Raw genomic sequence first — 16,759 nt, forward strand, 5'->3', positions numbered from 1 at the left:
ACCACTCTCAAATTTCTTTCCTCTAGATGAAGTATGCCAAATTTTAAAGGTGCTCTTTCTCTTTGAGTTTGATGAACAAGGAAGGGAATTGCAGAAGGCCTTTGAAGACGCTTTACAGCTGATAGAAAGCTCACTTCCAGAAATTTGGACTCCATACCACCTGCAGAGTTCGGCTACACCTGTGAGTTTTCTTAAAGACTGAATATGCATTTTATTTTACAGGTTATTGTGGTCACACAATCTCTTAAAAGCCAAAGCAAAAAGCATTCCTGCTCTTAAAACATAATATGCCATAGCTAAATTACTTTAGGCTCATGTCAGTAAGAAGTTTTATGCTTGGGCAGTGATTAGTACGCTTCAGCCTAGGTTATATGTGTTTTTATTTCTCTTTTCCACATGAAGTCACTGTCATGGAGAAGATGAGAAACTCAAATGAATTCCCCCAGAATCTGCAGTGAGATTGAGGAGAGGAGGGAGAAGAGCTAGGGTTAGGGTGGCCGGTCGCCTCTCCATTCAGAACTTGTTCACAGCAGGGACCTAGGCAACTGCTTTTCCTTCTTTTTTATGGGTAATTTGACTTTATTATGTTGTTATGATGAGCTTTGCCAATTACATTTAAGGCTGTTTGTGTGCCATCAAGAATTCTAATGTGTTATCATCTATTTGTTGTTTATGTTTCTGCTCATTCTCTCACACTGCAGATCTGTTGTTAAAACTTTTCACACTCAGGATTCAGAATGACTGGTGTTTCAGCCAGGGTCCAATAAGGAAAACAAAAAACCACAGCTTTCATTTTATCTAGAGAATTTAATATAGGAACTGGTTAAACAAGCATTGAAGGACTGAAGAGGCAGGAGGGAGACACAGAGTAGTAACAATGAGCTTGGAGCTTCAGGGACACCTGGTCTACCGCAGGCTGAGGGGACAAAAGGAAGTGTTTGGAATTACCAATGTAGGAGTTCATAGGTGGGACCTTCCAGAGTTGATTCTTGACTCTCTGAGGACGGGGTCCCAGTTACGGGTGCTAATATTTGAAGATTTGATAAACTGATTCAGAGTGTACAGAAAGAAACAGAAATTGGAATGAGTAGCTGCTGCTGGGGTAAAGAGATGCTAAGCGAAAGCAAGTGAACAAGAAGCAAATTCTTTCACCCCCTAACCTTGCATGGTGTCCACTGCTGGCAGAGTGTCATGGAGCCAGCTGCCAAGGGTGGACTGTTTCTCACGTGCCCAGCCTCCATCACCAGCAGTGTGTAGAAGGGTGGGTTTGGAGCTAAGCGCACAGTTGATAGTTAGATCTCTGGTTGGAAACTCATAAACTTATTGGACCATGATTTTCTCTGTCACAAATAGGACTAATCCTACTCTAACTTCACTAGAATGTGTCAAGGATCAGATAAGGCAGTAGGTGTTAAAGTGGCTTGCAAGCAACTTCAGAATCAATGTCCCAAAATACTTGAATTTATCTTAATAGATATTTCCTAGAAGAAAATGGTCATCATATAAAGTGTAGTGGTTTGGAAGCTAACCATTTCATACTGCCTCCCTCTGCCCTCCCCCACCCTCTTCTACTTAGATTATACCAATATTAGCTTCCAAGACACCACCTTGAGTTTTCTAGGGAAAAATTATGTTGTTAAAGCGTGGTAATGGCCAGTGTGCATGATGCCCTGAGAGACATGGGGAAGTTATTTTGAGCACCTGTCATTGCTTCTGAATGACCGAGGGACTGCATGTAGAGCCTCAGGCCTGGCCTGTGCCCACAGAGGATGTGCAGGTGTTGAATGGTGGTGAAGTCTTGTTTTGCGTGAAACACTTGCAGTTTGCATCCTACTCCATGTTTATAGTTGGTTTGATATCAAAATACCCACCAGACTATGAGTACAGTTTGGGACTGTACTCAGATACAGTGTACCTGTATCCCTGTGAAACTATAACCCCTTCTATCAGAGTACGCTTTGTTCATTTGGAAAGAACTAGGCATGTATCACCAAGATTATCTCTTTCTCCCTACCCTCCATCATTAGTTTGTTCTGATAGAAAGGAAATTTAGAGATTTGAGTTGACTAGAGAAACTGGCAAATTAAAATCACGTAGAATAGAATTACTGTGTTTGATATCATACCAATAAAAATGTCAGGATATTTACTGCTGGTTGAGTTTTGGCCTTTACTACTTAGCAGTCTTCAGAAGTATAAAATAATCTTTGCTGATGCATTCTTCTTTCTACTCAGGTTCTAGGCCCCACTTCTACTGCAAATAGTATCACGGCCTCATATCAACACCAGAAGACTTTGGTTCCTGTTCTTGGTTAGTATTTTTTCCCTATAACTTATTACAGTACTAAGCAAGAGGTCATATCTTTCTCCAAAGTGTTGGCAAGGTTATTAGTATAAGAAGAGACTGGATATTAATTATATTTTTCCCTCAATTCTAAAACTACATTTTAGAAAAATCAGTTTAATGCTTCTAGTATTGGGCCCTGCAAGGTGGGGAGTCCCAACATGACATTAAACATTTAATTAAAGCAAATTTGTCTTGATGTCATTTGTCATTACAGTGACATATACTCATACAGGCACTGCACAGTTAAAATTCGAGTCTAAACAATCAAACGATCCAAATATTCATTTTAAAGATCAGCTGAATCATCACTTTGGCTGTTGACAGTTATGCATTGCATCACGGGGTCATTTTCAGAGTCCTTGCTTAAGAATTGGACTTTATGAATCATCTTTAGGATTGACAGTATAATTTGAAAGCAGCCCAAAGAACATGAGCATTTTATGTGCACTTGCTATTTAATTATATTAAATGTTTAATTTTTTCTTGCTGGGAGATGACTCTTAACTAGATTACATATTCCCAAAACCCTGAAGCTATTCTGTTTTAAAGTTAGCTAGAAACGTGTAAGATCAGTTTGGTGCCTGCATATTTTTGCCCTCCAAATGGATCAATAAACATAATGACCTGTCTTGGCTTTGTTAGTGATATTTTGTAAACTCACAGCTTTTACTACTGCCTTTTGCATTTTCTAGTATGTGATAGTGAGCATTCTGAAATTTTCCCATTTAAATGATGTACTATAGTAGTGTTTTGATGACATTTGGAGTTGCTTTTGAAAGCTGAGATTAAGTTTAGTAGTTTACATTGCTACCAGAAGTAGACACCTAAATATTTTCCATTCTGGCTAAGCCATGTATCTGGATAAGCACTGCTGTACCCTGCTTCCACTTCTTCCTGTTTTGGGTACGAACCCCAAAGCATACATTTACTTTTGTGATGGTAAAAATTCATCGTAGAGCTTAGGCAGTGTTGTTACTGAATAGTTTGTCTATGTCCAATTCAGTTGTGAGAGCTGCCCTGCTTTCCTGAGCTGATGCTGACTGACCTTCAGATCGAGTCTAGTCAGAACTTTCCTGGGATTTCTAGGTGCTACTGCCAAAGAGTATAGTCCTGGAAGCCTTAAAAATCTAACATTTTGAGTTTCCTCATCTGAGTATTACCAGCATTCATGTGCTTAAGATTGCAGGAAAAGAGATTTTCTCATGATCAAATGGCAGATGAACTCCTCATAAAATCAGTTCCATCCAAATATCCTTAACTCCCCCAGCTCCAAGCAGTAGTCAGTACACTCCTACATTCCACCAGTGTGATCAGTGGATCTGGGTGCAGCATTTTCTCTGTTTCAGTTTTACGATATAATGTCGTAAAAGCTCAATACAAGTCTTGTAAAAATGTAGGATTTCATAAAATGGGTTTAAGTGTTATCAGAGAAGAGACTGAATCATAGCTGAGTTGAATTTTTACAATTGATAACAAAATCAGTGTACCCAGTAAGAGTGACTTGTCTATCGAAGGAGAGACATCCTTGGAAAAATTGACACAGAACTCAAAGTAGTTTTTTAATGACTTTATGCTGTGAAAATCAAACATGGAAATCCAAAAGAGGTCATGTCCTTTAGTGTTAGGGAAGTTATATTCTTTAAAAATATCAATACCTCGCATTTATTAGTTAAGTCTAGGAATCACAGTAACAGTTATGCCTAATTTTAAAAATAAGATAGAATATTTTTATAACTTGTTATTCTTTTAAAAGGGAAACCTTACTCAAAGTCTACTCACTATTTAGCAATAGGCTTTATTGACAAGGAATTTAATCCAGCCTTTTCAATATCAGTATTAAGTCACTACACCTGTAGTCTTTTAGTCTATTTAGCTTTTTTACTGATACAATTAGTAGAGAAAATATGGATTATGCAGAGAAGTATGTCAAATAAAATTTAAATTTGTTAATTTCTAGTCCTTTGTATATAGGTTATATGTATAAATCAAGTTAAGAATTACCTTGCACACTTTTCTCACTAAAGACTCTTAAAAATAAATTTTAAAGTATATATGGTTCATTGTTGGTGTTGAAAATTGTCATAAATAATACTGAGAATGGGTTTTGTGATAAATACATTTTCTTATGTCTTCTGTTTCCTCTGTCTGATTCCTCCTCAGAGGCATCAGAGATCTAGCTGAAAGACGGTTTAGAAGTTTTCGGTAAAAGAACTTTAGTTCTTTAGTAATAGAAATCTTCTGTTTTTAGTAACAGAAATCTCCCTGCCTCCCCAGATCCTCTTCATTTACTTTTTTTCTTTAAGTAGAGATGTTTCTGTTGATAAATTTGTAGAATGTTTTGATCATAAAATACTTTCCACTAACTATATACTGAATATGCAACTACATTTCTCTCTTTAAATTGAGGTAAGTTTTACATGAAGTGAAATGCATGTCTTGGCATACAGTTTGATGAGATTTAATAAATGGATACAGTCTTTCATTTGAAATATAGAACATTCTTTTACTTTGGGTGTTTTTTCTTTGATCCTCCAATGAGCCTCAAGTTGAAATGTAATTCCCCTTCTGGGGCAGGGCCTCAGCCTGTGTTGCTTTGAGGAGGTTGCAAGAGAAACAGAAACATTAACTCTGGTCTGATGGTTGCCTGGAGCAGCGAACCCTCATCGTAGATTGAGCTCAGAGCCCTATCTCTTCCAACAACAGGAGTGTGCTTTGTCACAGTTTCCCTCTTTTTCTCCTAGATACTGAGTTCTTTCTACCGCCAAAGATCAACAAAAGAACCCAGTGGAAACTGAGCCTTCTAGAGTGATTGTGACTGACGTTCAGAGGCTCCATCGGGGAAGACTGGCTTCCTTCCACTTGGCAGTCCTCGAGGCTTGGCTGTTGAGAACTGGGAGGTTTAAGCTAATGAACTACTTTAGCATTTTGGAGAGCTGCTCTCTGCACCAGACTTTAGCAGACATTGAATAGTTCTGTTTTATTTTGCATAAAATCTGTCATCAGCAAACACGTTTTAACCAGTACAGCATCATGTTGTATGACTAACTGTTCATTTAGTAAGGGCCGTTTGAGAGTATTTATGGTCACTAGGAGGTTGGTTTCATTCCCTGCTATAGGTCTGATTCATATTTGGACCTGGGTAAGTCACATTGATTTGTGTGTTAGTTAATTGAGAATAATGTTTCCGAATTTCTACCTCAGAAGTGTGAAACAGTAAGATAATGTTTCCAAATTGTGTTAAGTTCCTGAAGGAGAGCATATATATAAACAATATGGTTATCAATGCTACCAGTATTTGGTCACATTTACTCACTTACATGACTTCTTCACCTTGAAGTAAAGCTGAGTAAAAAGCTAAAAAAAAAAATCTTTTGACTCTCTATGCTTTCCTATGCTGATAGCTGATATTTTATAATTGCTTCCAGTTGTAACTGGATTGAGTCCCCCATTGCTCCAGTGTTTTACTACCTATAAATTTTCTGCTAGAGAGTTAGCAGTGTTGGATCTGGAAGAGATTACAGTTACTGGATCAGTATCATACCCATTTGGCGTGGTGAGCTTTGTGCATCATACAGAATGCAGTTATTTTTTTCCCTTCAAATATGGCTTTTTTAAACTAAAATGTTTCTGTCCGAGTCTAGACCATTTCATTTACTTTTCTTAATGGTGCTCAACTGAGCTTCCCCCCCCCCCCAAGTTATTTTCTTTGGAAGAAATGAGAATGTTTTCTCTTTTTTGTTGAGTCTAGAAAAACCTCAGTTCATTCTGACAGCAGCTTCTTGGCTATTTCTTGGGCAAGGTTAAACATTTCTTTCATGCTTTTAATACCAGAACCAGACTCTACTATATGTGAGCCAGGAGGAAATGCTGCTGTGATCTGAGAATGTTGATGGACCCGGAATTATAATTTAACACAACTTTCCCCATAAGAGCAAGCATTAAGTGGAGGCTCTGGGTGTTTTCCCCACATAATTCAACTTCCCTGTGTGTCTGAAAATTATTACAAAATATTAGAAAAGGATCTATCCTGCTTTGGAGACATCTATTTTTTGACTCATAGCCATAATGGATTTGCTACTGTTGCATCCACCGGCAAAGGCTGACAGTGCTTTGTGATTCCTTTTGGGCAAGGCTAAATGAGCCTGGTGACTTGTGTGACATTCTTATAGAGTGTCTTACAGTGATTATAGTATAGGGGCCCGTGCCGATGGTTTCGGAATGGAAGTAAATGTGTCTGTTGATAATCGTATAACTTTTTGGGAATTTTCAGTTCCCAATAAAATCATGTATTGAGGCAGCAAGAAAGAATTGACATGAATACAACTACTGTGTCTCTTATCTGAGCAAGATGGAATTGTGTTTATTTATAGAAGCAGATGAAAGCAGACCTTCCAAGTGGAAGACAGTGGGGGTGCGGGAAAGGTTGTGGGGGAAACTGCAGTGCTTGGGAACAAAAAAAACCTGGGTGTGATGAATGCTTGATTTGGGGGAAAGTTTCTGTCGGGTTCTAGAAAACAGTATGTATAATTCTTCCTTCAGATTTGAGTTCTGTCCCAAAGCAAGTTCATGCTGCAGTGAACTAAGGGCCTCAGTTGTTTTGTTGTTTCCGTTGAGGCAGATTTGCTTATATGCTCCAGACTTTGAGAGAACTTACAGAGAACTGTCCCCTATAATCAATTTAAATTGTCTCCTACAAGCATTTTAAATTTAGACTTTTTAAGAATGGAGATAAGAGCTAATGTTTTTATTATATTTATGAGTATAGCTTGGTATAACTTGTCAGCACTGCTATATATTTTATAATAAAATTTTCTCCATATGTAGACATTTTTTCCATTATATATATATGTAACTATATACATGACTGTCCACTAAATATATGTGTATATGTATATTTAGGGAGTTTTATACCCATAATTAAAGAGGTCATTTTTGAAAATAAAAATATAATTCTTAATAATTTAAATTGACTGCAAGTTTAGAAGGCAAAATTAGATTTTTTTCCTTCTCCTGTGCTGGCCCATAAACCTTCATGCTTCACTTAAAGCGTCACATGGACAGGACCTTGGAAGTCTTCGGTTGTCCTTCCTTACCTGCCATATTTACTAATGACTGAGGTGAGGTTGAACATCTAGAAGCTATTTAACCATAAGTACCTAAATGCTGTACTGGAGCCTGCTTGGAGTCCTGTTTGCTGTGCTCCTTAAGCCCTTGCCTGTGCTGCTGCTGGGTAGCCCCTCCCCCCCCTTGTTTTAATAGCTCTGAAGTCTCAGAAATTTTAAGATGACAAACGCTCTTCTGGTATATAACAAAGAACAGGACCATCAGTTCACCTAACTCAGTGTCCTTGGACAAAGTCACAATCTCACTGAGTCTTGCTTTCAGCCCTCTGTACTCGTGGCCTGAGTTGGGGTTTTCAGCCTTGGCACGTTTGTCATTTTGGACCTTATCCTTCTTTGTTGTAGGGTGTCCTGTGCAGTGTTGGATGTTTAAGAACACGCCTGTCCTCTACCGACTAGATTCTAATACTGCAAACCTACTCTTGTAGTAACAACCAAAAAACATCTTTAGATGCTGCCAAATATCCCTAAGGGGAGTGTGTGTGTTGGGGGGAGGGGGGGGAATGTGTCACTACGCAAGGATGAATTCTTACATGAATAAAGCTATTCATCTTTTTGGTGAGGATTCTCCTTTCCTACAAAGGTGATGGATTGTTTAAGGATCAAGTGAGAGAATTCATAAGAGTTTTGGAAAAAAAAATACACAGTTGTTTATCCTTATTTTGGCATTTTTCTTTGAAAATAGAGTGCAACATTTGTGCCTAAGATGACCCAGTAAGTCCCATCTTCCAGAAACACCTCCTGTAACTCTTCATGAAGAGGCTTACCTCTTGGGGAGTTCTTGACTTGGATTCCTAGATCTTCAAGGAACCCAAAGATAGTATATTACTTAATTATGACTGGTGTGCTCTGTAATCTTGTGTATTTTATGCAATGTTCTGAGTCCTTAGGCTTTACCAACCTGACAGAGAGGTCTGGAGGATAAAGAACCAACTAGACTTCAGTTGCCCAGTAGTGAGTGTTCACAGAGTGTTGGCAGTAACTGAGAAGTATGATGTATCAATTCCTAACTGATCCCCCAGTACTGCAGGTTAAGGCTTAATCATCCTTGCAGAACTATAGGGTCTCCAGATGCCCAGTGACTATATTTGCTTTCCTACTCCAGCTTGCTGGTGCCAGCCAGCTGTGTTTAAACAGCTCACCAGGCTTAGATCCAGGGTCAGGCATTTAGGCCTTTTAAGGCTGGGCAATCAAACTTCAAGTCATGGGGTGACTCTGTAGGGCTTCTCCCTGGGGATGGGAGATGGCATCTCCTTTGAGTGCTTGAATGTGTGTCTTTGGATGTACATGTGCCTGAGTGATGTTTTGGGGCTCTAAGGGGTATACATCTACAAGGTAACATTAGATAGCTCTTATGATTTCTGCCTGTAGGCCAGATATTGGTGTTTAGGTGTTTGCCTCTGCTTTTTAGATCAGCTGTGTGAGGTAGACTCAGGTCACACAGCTAGGTTAGGTGGAAGCAAAATAAGATTTCAAACCACAGAATCCCAAACCAGTGCTCAGTGCTGCCTGCCTGTGTTGTTCAGATGCTGAGCTTAAACAGGCACAAAGCGTTCTGGGGACTGTAGTTTAAAAAAAAGTCTATGCTCCATAACAAACTGTCCTCACAGAAATACTTTAGAACATGCTGGGCCTTGCAAGGGCTTCACATAGCCGTGAGAGTTTGTGTGTTCCTTCAGGCTCCTGGGTTGGGTCATAATGACCTGTGTCGGGAAGCCTCCCCCAAACTCATACCATCCCAGAGCTGGCATGCGCCATCCTGAACCCAGCCCAGACTCCAGCCGTGTACCTACAGGTGATGATTTCCATCCTGGTGGCTGAATAGCCGCTGCTCGGAGTTTCAAGAATCAGTGGCTCACAGGCCTTCTGACCTCAGTGCTGATAACCCAAGATTAACCTGACCCCACTTTTGAAACAGGGAAAGTGTGGATAGTGCTCGTTTTCTCAACAGTTGCTCTCTTAAGCCACATACATATGCCTCACTCACTTTCAGCACAGTCGTCATGATGGCTTGCTAAGAGCTGCTGTGGAGACAAGTGTGGGAACTAAAACTACAGTTAAAACAGGTCTAAGGGATCTTCATCAGCCCTTTCCAGGCCTCCAGGGCTGCTGAAGAATGAATTGGACCTTGCTGTTTATGGGACATTGAAGCACCAGTGTTTTCCAGTGTTATCTTACCCACCCAGCAGCATTTTCTCTACAATCTTAACACACGCTCACATTCAAAAGGATGTTAACAACATGGCAGTGTCTGAAGTGGGGAATATATAAAATAAGGCACAGAATCATGGTGGAGCTGGTGTCTCTCAAGAAGTTTAAGCTGTCACCTTGGAATACATGTCTTCTTTGTCCCTCATCCCCAGCTCCCCACCCATTTTAGCACGTGTGTGTTTTAAGCCAGATGCCATATGTAGGAGAGTGTTTGCATTACATCAGGAAAGAAGCATACTGTGGAAGGGTACATGACGATCGTTTAATACTGTAGCATGAACGTGCTGGCTCAGCTCCCTGTGTGGGAGACGGATGCTCACCCCGCAAGCTGATGCATAGCACCCTGGCAGCCATGTGTCACCAGAGTTCAGAAGCACCTCCTGTAGAGGAAGAAAGGCCCGTGTTCTTCGTACTCATAGCGGTGGACCCACAGAGGCTGGAAGCCCTGAAGCGATGCCAGGATGGAGCCCCCTGTCCAAACTGCAGTGTCTCTTTCGGGCAACACGTTTACATGGGGGATGTCATTAGGGCACATGTTGCTGAGCTCCTTCTGCAGACGGTTGGGGAAACCATTGAGCATCGTGCTCCCCCCGCAGAGCAGGATGTTCCCCATGAGGTCCCGTTTGAGAGCAATGTCGCACTTGTTAAGACAGGACACTGTCTGGGTGTGGAGGCCTAGCTGCATGGACTTGATCAGAGAGGGCTTGAAGAACATCTCTGAGCAGAGGAACCTTTCCTGGCACAGGTAGATCTCCTGCCCATCTGGCAGCTTATATTGGATCGTGTGCTCAATAGGTGGGACTTTCTTCTCTTCGATGGGGTCGAGGGCCACAAAACAGCATTTCTTCTTGATGTCTTCCACAGTGTTCATCTGGTCCTCTGTGAAGTGTTTCCCCGAATTGTTCATCAGATTCATCAAGTAGGCTGTCAGGTCAGAGCCCGCGTAGTCCAGCCGCCCGGTGATGCTGGGCAGAGGATACCCTTCGTAAATGGGCACCACGTAGGACACGCCGTGGCCCACCTCCACCACCAGGCCGGAGGTCCTGCCGTAGGAGTACATGGACAGGCGGGACTGGTAGGCAATGTGCATGGCTGGAGTGTTGAAGGTCTCGAAGAGCATCTCGGCGTACTTCTCTCTGTTGGTGTGCGGGCTCAGGGGTGGGTCTGAAACCAAGACAGCGTGTTCCTCTGGGGTGATCTTCATTTCCTTCTGGAAGAGATACTCCCAGATATCCTGCACTGAGTCCCAGTCCACGATGATGCCGTGTCGCAGAGGGTTCACGAGCTTGAGGCGAATGTCTGGATTGATGAGCTCCTGCCCCACGTACGTCTCCTTGCGGTTGTCCCCAGTTTTGGCCGTTTCCATGTAAGGTTTGCCCACTGTCGATGAGATCTTGTGCGTGGGTCTTGGGAGCCCTGCAAAGCCACATTTACAGTAGCCAGTGCCAAGGTCCACGACCACTGCCTTGGTCACTTCTAGCTTGGGCTTGTCCCTGGCCTCTGTTGACTTGCCCGCTTCGGGGGGCCCCGAGTTGCTGCGGCAGACCCGCACTGCCCGCTTGGCAGGCCCATCCTTTAAGGAGGCGGTCTGGAGGACCTGTGTCTGGGAGGAGGTCTGTTCGCTCACTCCCTTGGTAGGGCCATCCCCTATGACTGCTGCCTGTGGGGCCCACATGCTATCAAGTGCCATCCTGTTCTCAAAGAGTTCCTCAATCCCACTGGCCTCAAGGCCTGAAAGGCTTAAGTCAGAAGGCAGCTTGAGAATTTCTCTGATAATGACATCACTGATTATGACATCATCCACTAGCCCAGGGCTTTCAAGTTATTGGGCATCTTTGTTCCATGGTAGGGTAGATTTGGGGTCCAGTTTGGACCCCAAAAATTCAATTGATTTTTCCCTGAATGTTGCAATAAACCAGATTTACCCAATCAATCTTGAGAGTTTACTATGTACAAGGCAGCTGGCAATACCAGGCAACAGTTGCGACGGGGGTGGGGGGGAGATAACTCTTGTAGAGTTTACTGTCTACTCAGGGGGGCTTGGGGAGAGACAGAATAACCACATGCACATGCATTAGAAGATGCTAAGGGCAGAAGAGAAACCAAAGCAGGGAGTGGAGAGAGAGACTGGGCACCCTGGGACAGTGAGACGAGCGAGGAGCTGCAGGAGGCGAGGGAGCCCAATGTGTGCTAGGGAGCAGCAGGTACAGAGGATTGCAGGTGGCCGCATGTCGGGTGAGTTGGAGCAGAGGGCGACGGACTTCAGCCTGTGACCTGTTTTGGGGACACGGCCAGGCTCGCTCATTTGTCTGTGTCTGCTTTTGTGCTGCAACCCCAGCGTTGAGTCATTGCAACCTAAACTGGCCCACAAAGCTGAAAATAAATACTCTGGCCCGTTACGGAAAAATTAAATGTCACTGGGTTGGCAGTGAAATTCAACTCCTCAGCCTCCCGCTGGTGGGAACTTGTGGCTCTCAGGACTCTGGCCAGCAGTGACCAAGCCCTGCCAAGTGTGAACTCCTACTCCTAGGGGGCTGCTGGGGACCCAGCTCCCCGAAACACATGTTGGACTGCTCAGCCACCAAGTCGCTGCTGTCTCTGAACCTGCACATCTTGGCGCTGGCTCTTCCTCTGTTCCCAGAAGCCAACCTGATATTACACAGGTTGGGTTTATAAGAAGTTTTTCATAAGAGGCAGTCACTACATGATGGATTTTTCCTGAAAGGAGGTTCTAGGGATGGTCTTGGTTCCTTGTGGGATGTGAGAAAAGGATCAAGTCCAGCTTCATGAATCTTGTGATGACTGACAGGGCTGGGCAAGCTGTCTGGCTTTTGTCTCAACAAAATCTCAGCTCAGAGATGACATTGAATTTTGAAAGAAGAACAAAGTGCTTTCTCTGTGCCCAGTAGCCAGAAAAATAATTTCCTTTTCTCTGCTACTCAGAGGTTTGCATGGTCAACTTGGTTTGACTTTTATTTCAAAACAGCTTAAAACCAGAGGCATAATTTAATTTAGAATAATCTATTTTCTATCTCTCCAATCTTGTTGAATTCTGAGGAATCTGCAGCTGCTTAAGCACATTTTCACTGATCTGGATTTCTAGAACAACCTGACTTGGGTTTTTATTGCTCCTTTAACAAATTGCCACAAGTTTAATGAGTTTAAGTGCAAATCTAATATCTGACAATTCTGGAGGTCAGAAGTCTACAGTCAGTCTTAGTGAGCTAACATCAAGGTGTCAGTAGGCTTGTTCCTTCTGGGGATGTCAGGGAATCTTTCTTGTGCATTCCAGCTCCTAGAGGCTGCCTGTGTTCCTTGACTTGAGGCTCCTTTTTCCATCTCCAAAGACCTCTCAGACTTGTGCCATCCTGTCTCATCTCTGACCTTATCCCTGGTGTCCTCCTCTAAAGAAGACCCTTGTGATTATGTTGGGCCCACCCAGATAATCCTGGGTGATTTATCCATCTCAAACTCATTAATTCACATTTGTGAAGGACCTTTTGCTGGAAGAGGTAACATGTTCACAAGTTCCAGGGGTTGAGATATGACATCTTTGGGGGCCATAATTCACCCACCCCTTAGCCTTTTCTGTCCTCGTGGATGGAGAAGGTGTGGCGCTGGCTCAAGCACAGTAATTCCCACTGAACTGCATGGTCACGGGTGCAGGGACTCTGGTGTCCTTTATATCTTTTGAGTTAAAGCCAGTGGATACCTTATTTCACCTTACCTTTCAGGATTTTACTTGATGTCTTTCCTATTGAAACCTTCTTTCCTCCACCTCCAAGTCACATTTTGTGTCTCTACTCTGGGTCATCACACTGTGGTACAAATAATGGAAGAAAGTAGAGACTGTTGCTTCCTGCACCCAAAACCTTCACTGCCTGGCCCATGCAGCCCCCATACCAGCCACTTAAAGTACACATGGGCTCCCTGGGGTCACTGCTTAGTTCCATATGTTGCTCAAAATATCTTGGGCAGCTTCAAGAATTGTCTGCTCTTGAGCAAATCATTTGAATTCTGAGCCTTGATTTCCTCACTCTGTCTTACCTCCCACGTGTCTATGAAATAATACATGTGAACTGCCTGATACAGTGCCTGGCTTACTGGAAGCCTCAAATAATCTGTCATTCTCTTAGCCAAGAAGCAGAGGAAAAATTGTTCCATCAGTGAATAAGGGGTTGGGAGCGGGAATGTAAGGACAGGGAGCAGAGACCTCAGTGTATTTGGATTTCTGAAACTCCTGGCCACCTACTGTGGCCAGGCGCCTGGTTGAATTGGCCAATCAGTTAGCCAAGAGCTTGCCAAGGCGAAGCCCACCCCTCTGCTTCCTGAATGGACCAGCCCCAGTGACATCACAATCCAGAGGGGTTGCTAAGCACCACTGGAGTTGGGCCTCTTACTCTCCCCCATGGAGCTCTAGGATGTGGGTGTGAGACAGGAGAGCAAGGAAGGCTGATGGCAACAAGAAATAGCCCTAGTCCGATGCCTGTGGGCACGGCCCAGGGCGACCCTGGAGAGACAGGAACATTTCCAGGCTCTGATGCTGGCATCCGGGATGCAGGTTTGGCCACTCAGTTAAAGGTGAAGCCCAAGAAGGTGCGCAAGATCAAGGCACTCATCATTGACCTGGGCTCCCAATACTGTAAGTGTGGCTACGCAGGGGAGCCGAGGCCCACCTACTTCATCTCCTCCACTGTGGGCAAGCACTGCCCTGGGGCTGCTGACGCCGGCGACACTCGCAAGGAGACCTTTGTGGGCCATGAGCTGCTTAACATGGAGGCGCCTTTGAAGCTGATGAATCCACTGAAATATGGCATCGTGGTGGATTGGGACTGCGTCCAGAGCATCTGGGAGTACGTCTTCCACACGGCCATGAAGATCCTCCCCGAGGAGCACGCCGTGCTGGTCTCTGATCCCCCACTCAGCCCCAGCAGCAACCGGGAGAAGTATGCAGAGCTCATGTTTGAGACCTTTGGCATCCCTGCCATGCACGTGACATCCCAGTCTCTGCTGTCCATCTACTCCTACGGCAAGACCTCGGGGCTGGTGGTGGAGAGTGGGCACGGGGTGTCTCACGTGGTGCCCATCTCGGAGGGTGACGTGCTGCCCGGCCTGACCAGCCGCGCCGACTACGCCGGGAGTGACCTCACCAACTACCTGCTGCAGCTGCTCAACGAGGCCGGCCACAAGTTCACAGACGACCACCTGCACATCATCGAGCACATCAAGAAGAAGTGCTGCTACTCGGCCCTCGCGCCTGAGGAGGAGGTCTGCCTGAACTTGGAGGACCTGAGCGTGGAGTACAAGCTCCCGGATGGCAAGCTCATCGCCATCGGCCAAGAGCGCTTCCAGTGCGCAGAGATGCTCTTCAAGCCCAGCCTGGTGGGCAGCAGCGAGCCCGGCCTCCCTGCGCTCACAGCTGCCTGCCTGGACCGCTGCCAGGAGGCGGGCTTCCGGGAGGAGATGGCTGCCAACGTGCTGCTGTGTGGGGGCTGCACCATGCTCAATGGCTTCCCCAAGCGCTTCCAGAAAGAGCTGAGCCTCCTCTGTCCCCGGGATAACCCTGCAGTGGCTGCTGCCCCCGAGAGGAAGACCTCCGTGTGGACCGGTGGCTCCATCCTGGCTTCCCTGCAAGCTTTCCAGCAGCTCTGGGTCAGCAAGGAAGAATTTGAGGAGCGGGGCAGCGCAGCCATCTACAGCAAGTGCTGAGGGGTGCCCGGAGTGCAAAGCCTTGTGGGCAGGCGACCACAGGCCACTATACGCATTTACAGATTTTCCCATAAAGCTTTAATCTGCAATGGCTCTTGTCTAGTCTGGATTCTAACTGATAGCAGAAGGTGGTGGGGGCTTGGTGATGTATCAGCACCTTTTGGTCTGCTGGGTGAGAGTTGGGGGTAGCCAGTGGGTTGAGTTCATAGAACCCCTCCTCCACTGCCACCTTAGGACGTGACGTCATCGCAGAGCTCAGCGTGTGGCTTCCTGTTTCATCAGCTCTTCCGGCTCCGAGACTCGATAGGCACATTTCTTGCTCACCAGTCACCAAGGTGGAAACAAGGGCTCAGACTTAAGAGTTGAGTGGTGGGTGGAGACTCACATATGTCTGTTCTCTTAACAGTCTGCGGCGCCTTGTTGTTTGACTGCTTGACCATCCCAGGCTCCCTCACTCACCTTCCCTCACTGCTGCCCCCGTTTAAGGGGTAGCAGCTGTGTGTCTCCCGAGTGTGAGGGGCATGCCTACCCATCCGTGACCCTCTTAGACCCCAGCCAAATTGCAGCTATTTTTGATTTCTCAAACTGAGGCTTGAATCCACTGAATCCAGAGGCCATCAGGAACAAGAAGGCCCTTTGGAAATCACGCTCTCTTTCCTGTAGTGATGGGGAAACTGAGAACCTGAGAGAGGAGAGGGTCTCTCTTTGGTTCTCGTCAGCATCAGTGGTTGAATTCAGGAATTCTGACTGAGGCAAGCATGGTTCCTTAGTTTGGGCAGATGTAACAAAATTCCACAAACCAGGGGAATAACAGAAGGTCATTGTACCAGCATGCCCCAGTCTGGTGAAGACCCCTTTGAGGTCCAGACCACTGGCATCTTGCTGTGTCCCACATGGTGGAAGGGATGAGGGTTTGCTTTGGGACCTGTTTATAAAGGCATTAATCCCACTAAGGAGGGCTCTGCCCTTGTGGCCCAGTCACCTTCCAATGGACCCACCTACTACCATTCCTTTGGGCATTAGGTTTTCAACACACAAATTTGGGGGGGGGCTAAGGGGCACCTACTCTGGGCAGGCCTAGGGCTGGAGACTGAGAAAGGACCAGAACATGGTTCTCCCCTTGGATCACACTTGACTAGCAGAAGTTCAATGGAGATGAGGCATGTTCCTGGAGGTGGAAAGCAGTCCATGGAGAAGTGCTGGCCATGGTGGTCACTTGGTGACTTGGGAGCTGAGGGGGAAGCTCTCAGCTGTCATGAGGTTTCAGCTGGCGAATGATGAATACCTTGCTGCCTCTTCCTACCCCCACTTCATGACAAAGTAGTTGTGGCTTCAGACATTGATATGGGCTTCCCATTATCTCTGAGCCCTCT

General features: G+C 44.9%; 3 protein-coding genes across 3 annotated transcripts in view; 2 read left to right on the forward strand and 1 right to left on the reverse strand.

Moving 5' to 3' along the window:
• Positions 1–5,994, forward strand: part of IKBKAP (inhibitor of kappa light polypeptide gene enhancer in B-cells, kinase complex-associated protein) — a 44,637-nt gene extending 38,643 nt beyond the window's left edge. The window contains exons 35-37 of the mRNA XM_004677448.2: positions 27–181; positions 2,235–2,310; positions 5,088–5,994. Of these exons, the coding sequence (XP_004677505.1) occupies positions 27–181; positions 2,235–2,310; positions 5,088–5,155 (299 nt within the window). The 3' untranslated portion in view covers positions 5,156–5,994. The remainder of the gene's footprint in view (positions 1–26; positions 182–2,234; positions 2,311–5,087) is intronic.
• A 4,050-nt stretch (positions 5,995–10,044) lies between these two features.
• Positions 10,045–11,367, reverse strand: ACTL7A (actin-like 7A). Its single transcript, XM_004677449.1, has one exon. It carries the CDS (start codon positions 11,365–11,367, stop codon positions 10,045–10,047), a length of 1,323 nt encoding a protein of 440 aa, XP_004677506.1.
• A 2,720-nt stretch (positions 11,368–14,087) lies between these two features.
• ACTL7B (actin-like 7B) lies at positions 14,088–15,478 on the forward strand. Its single transcript, XM_004677450.2, has one exon. The coding sequence runs from the start codon at positions 14,133–14,135 to the stop codon at positions 15,384–15,386; it is 1,254 nt and encodes a 417-aa protein (XP_004677507.1). The 5' UTR covers positions 14,088–14,132; the 3' UTR covers positions 15,387–15,478.
• The last annotated feature ends 1,281 nt before the right edge of the window (positions 15,479–16,759 follow it).

The sequence above is a fragment of the Condylura cristata genome, unplaced genomic scaffold (genome assembly GCF_000260355.1).
Source record: "Condylura cristata isolate star-nosed mole 26May11 unplaced genomic scaffold, ConCri1.0 scaffold00006, whole genome shotgun sequence".
In the NCBI taxonomy this organism is placed as follows: Eukaryota; Metazoa; Chordata; class Mammalia; order Eulipotyphla; family Talpidae; genus Condylura; species Condylura cristata.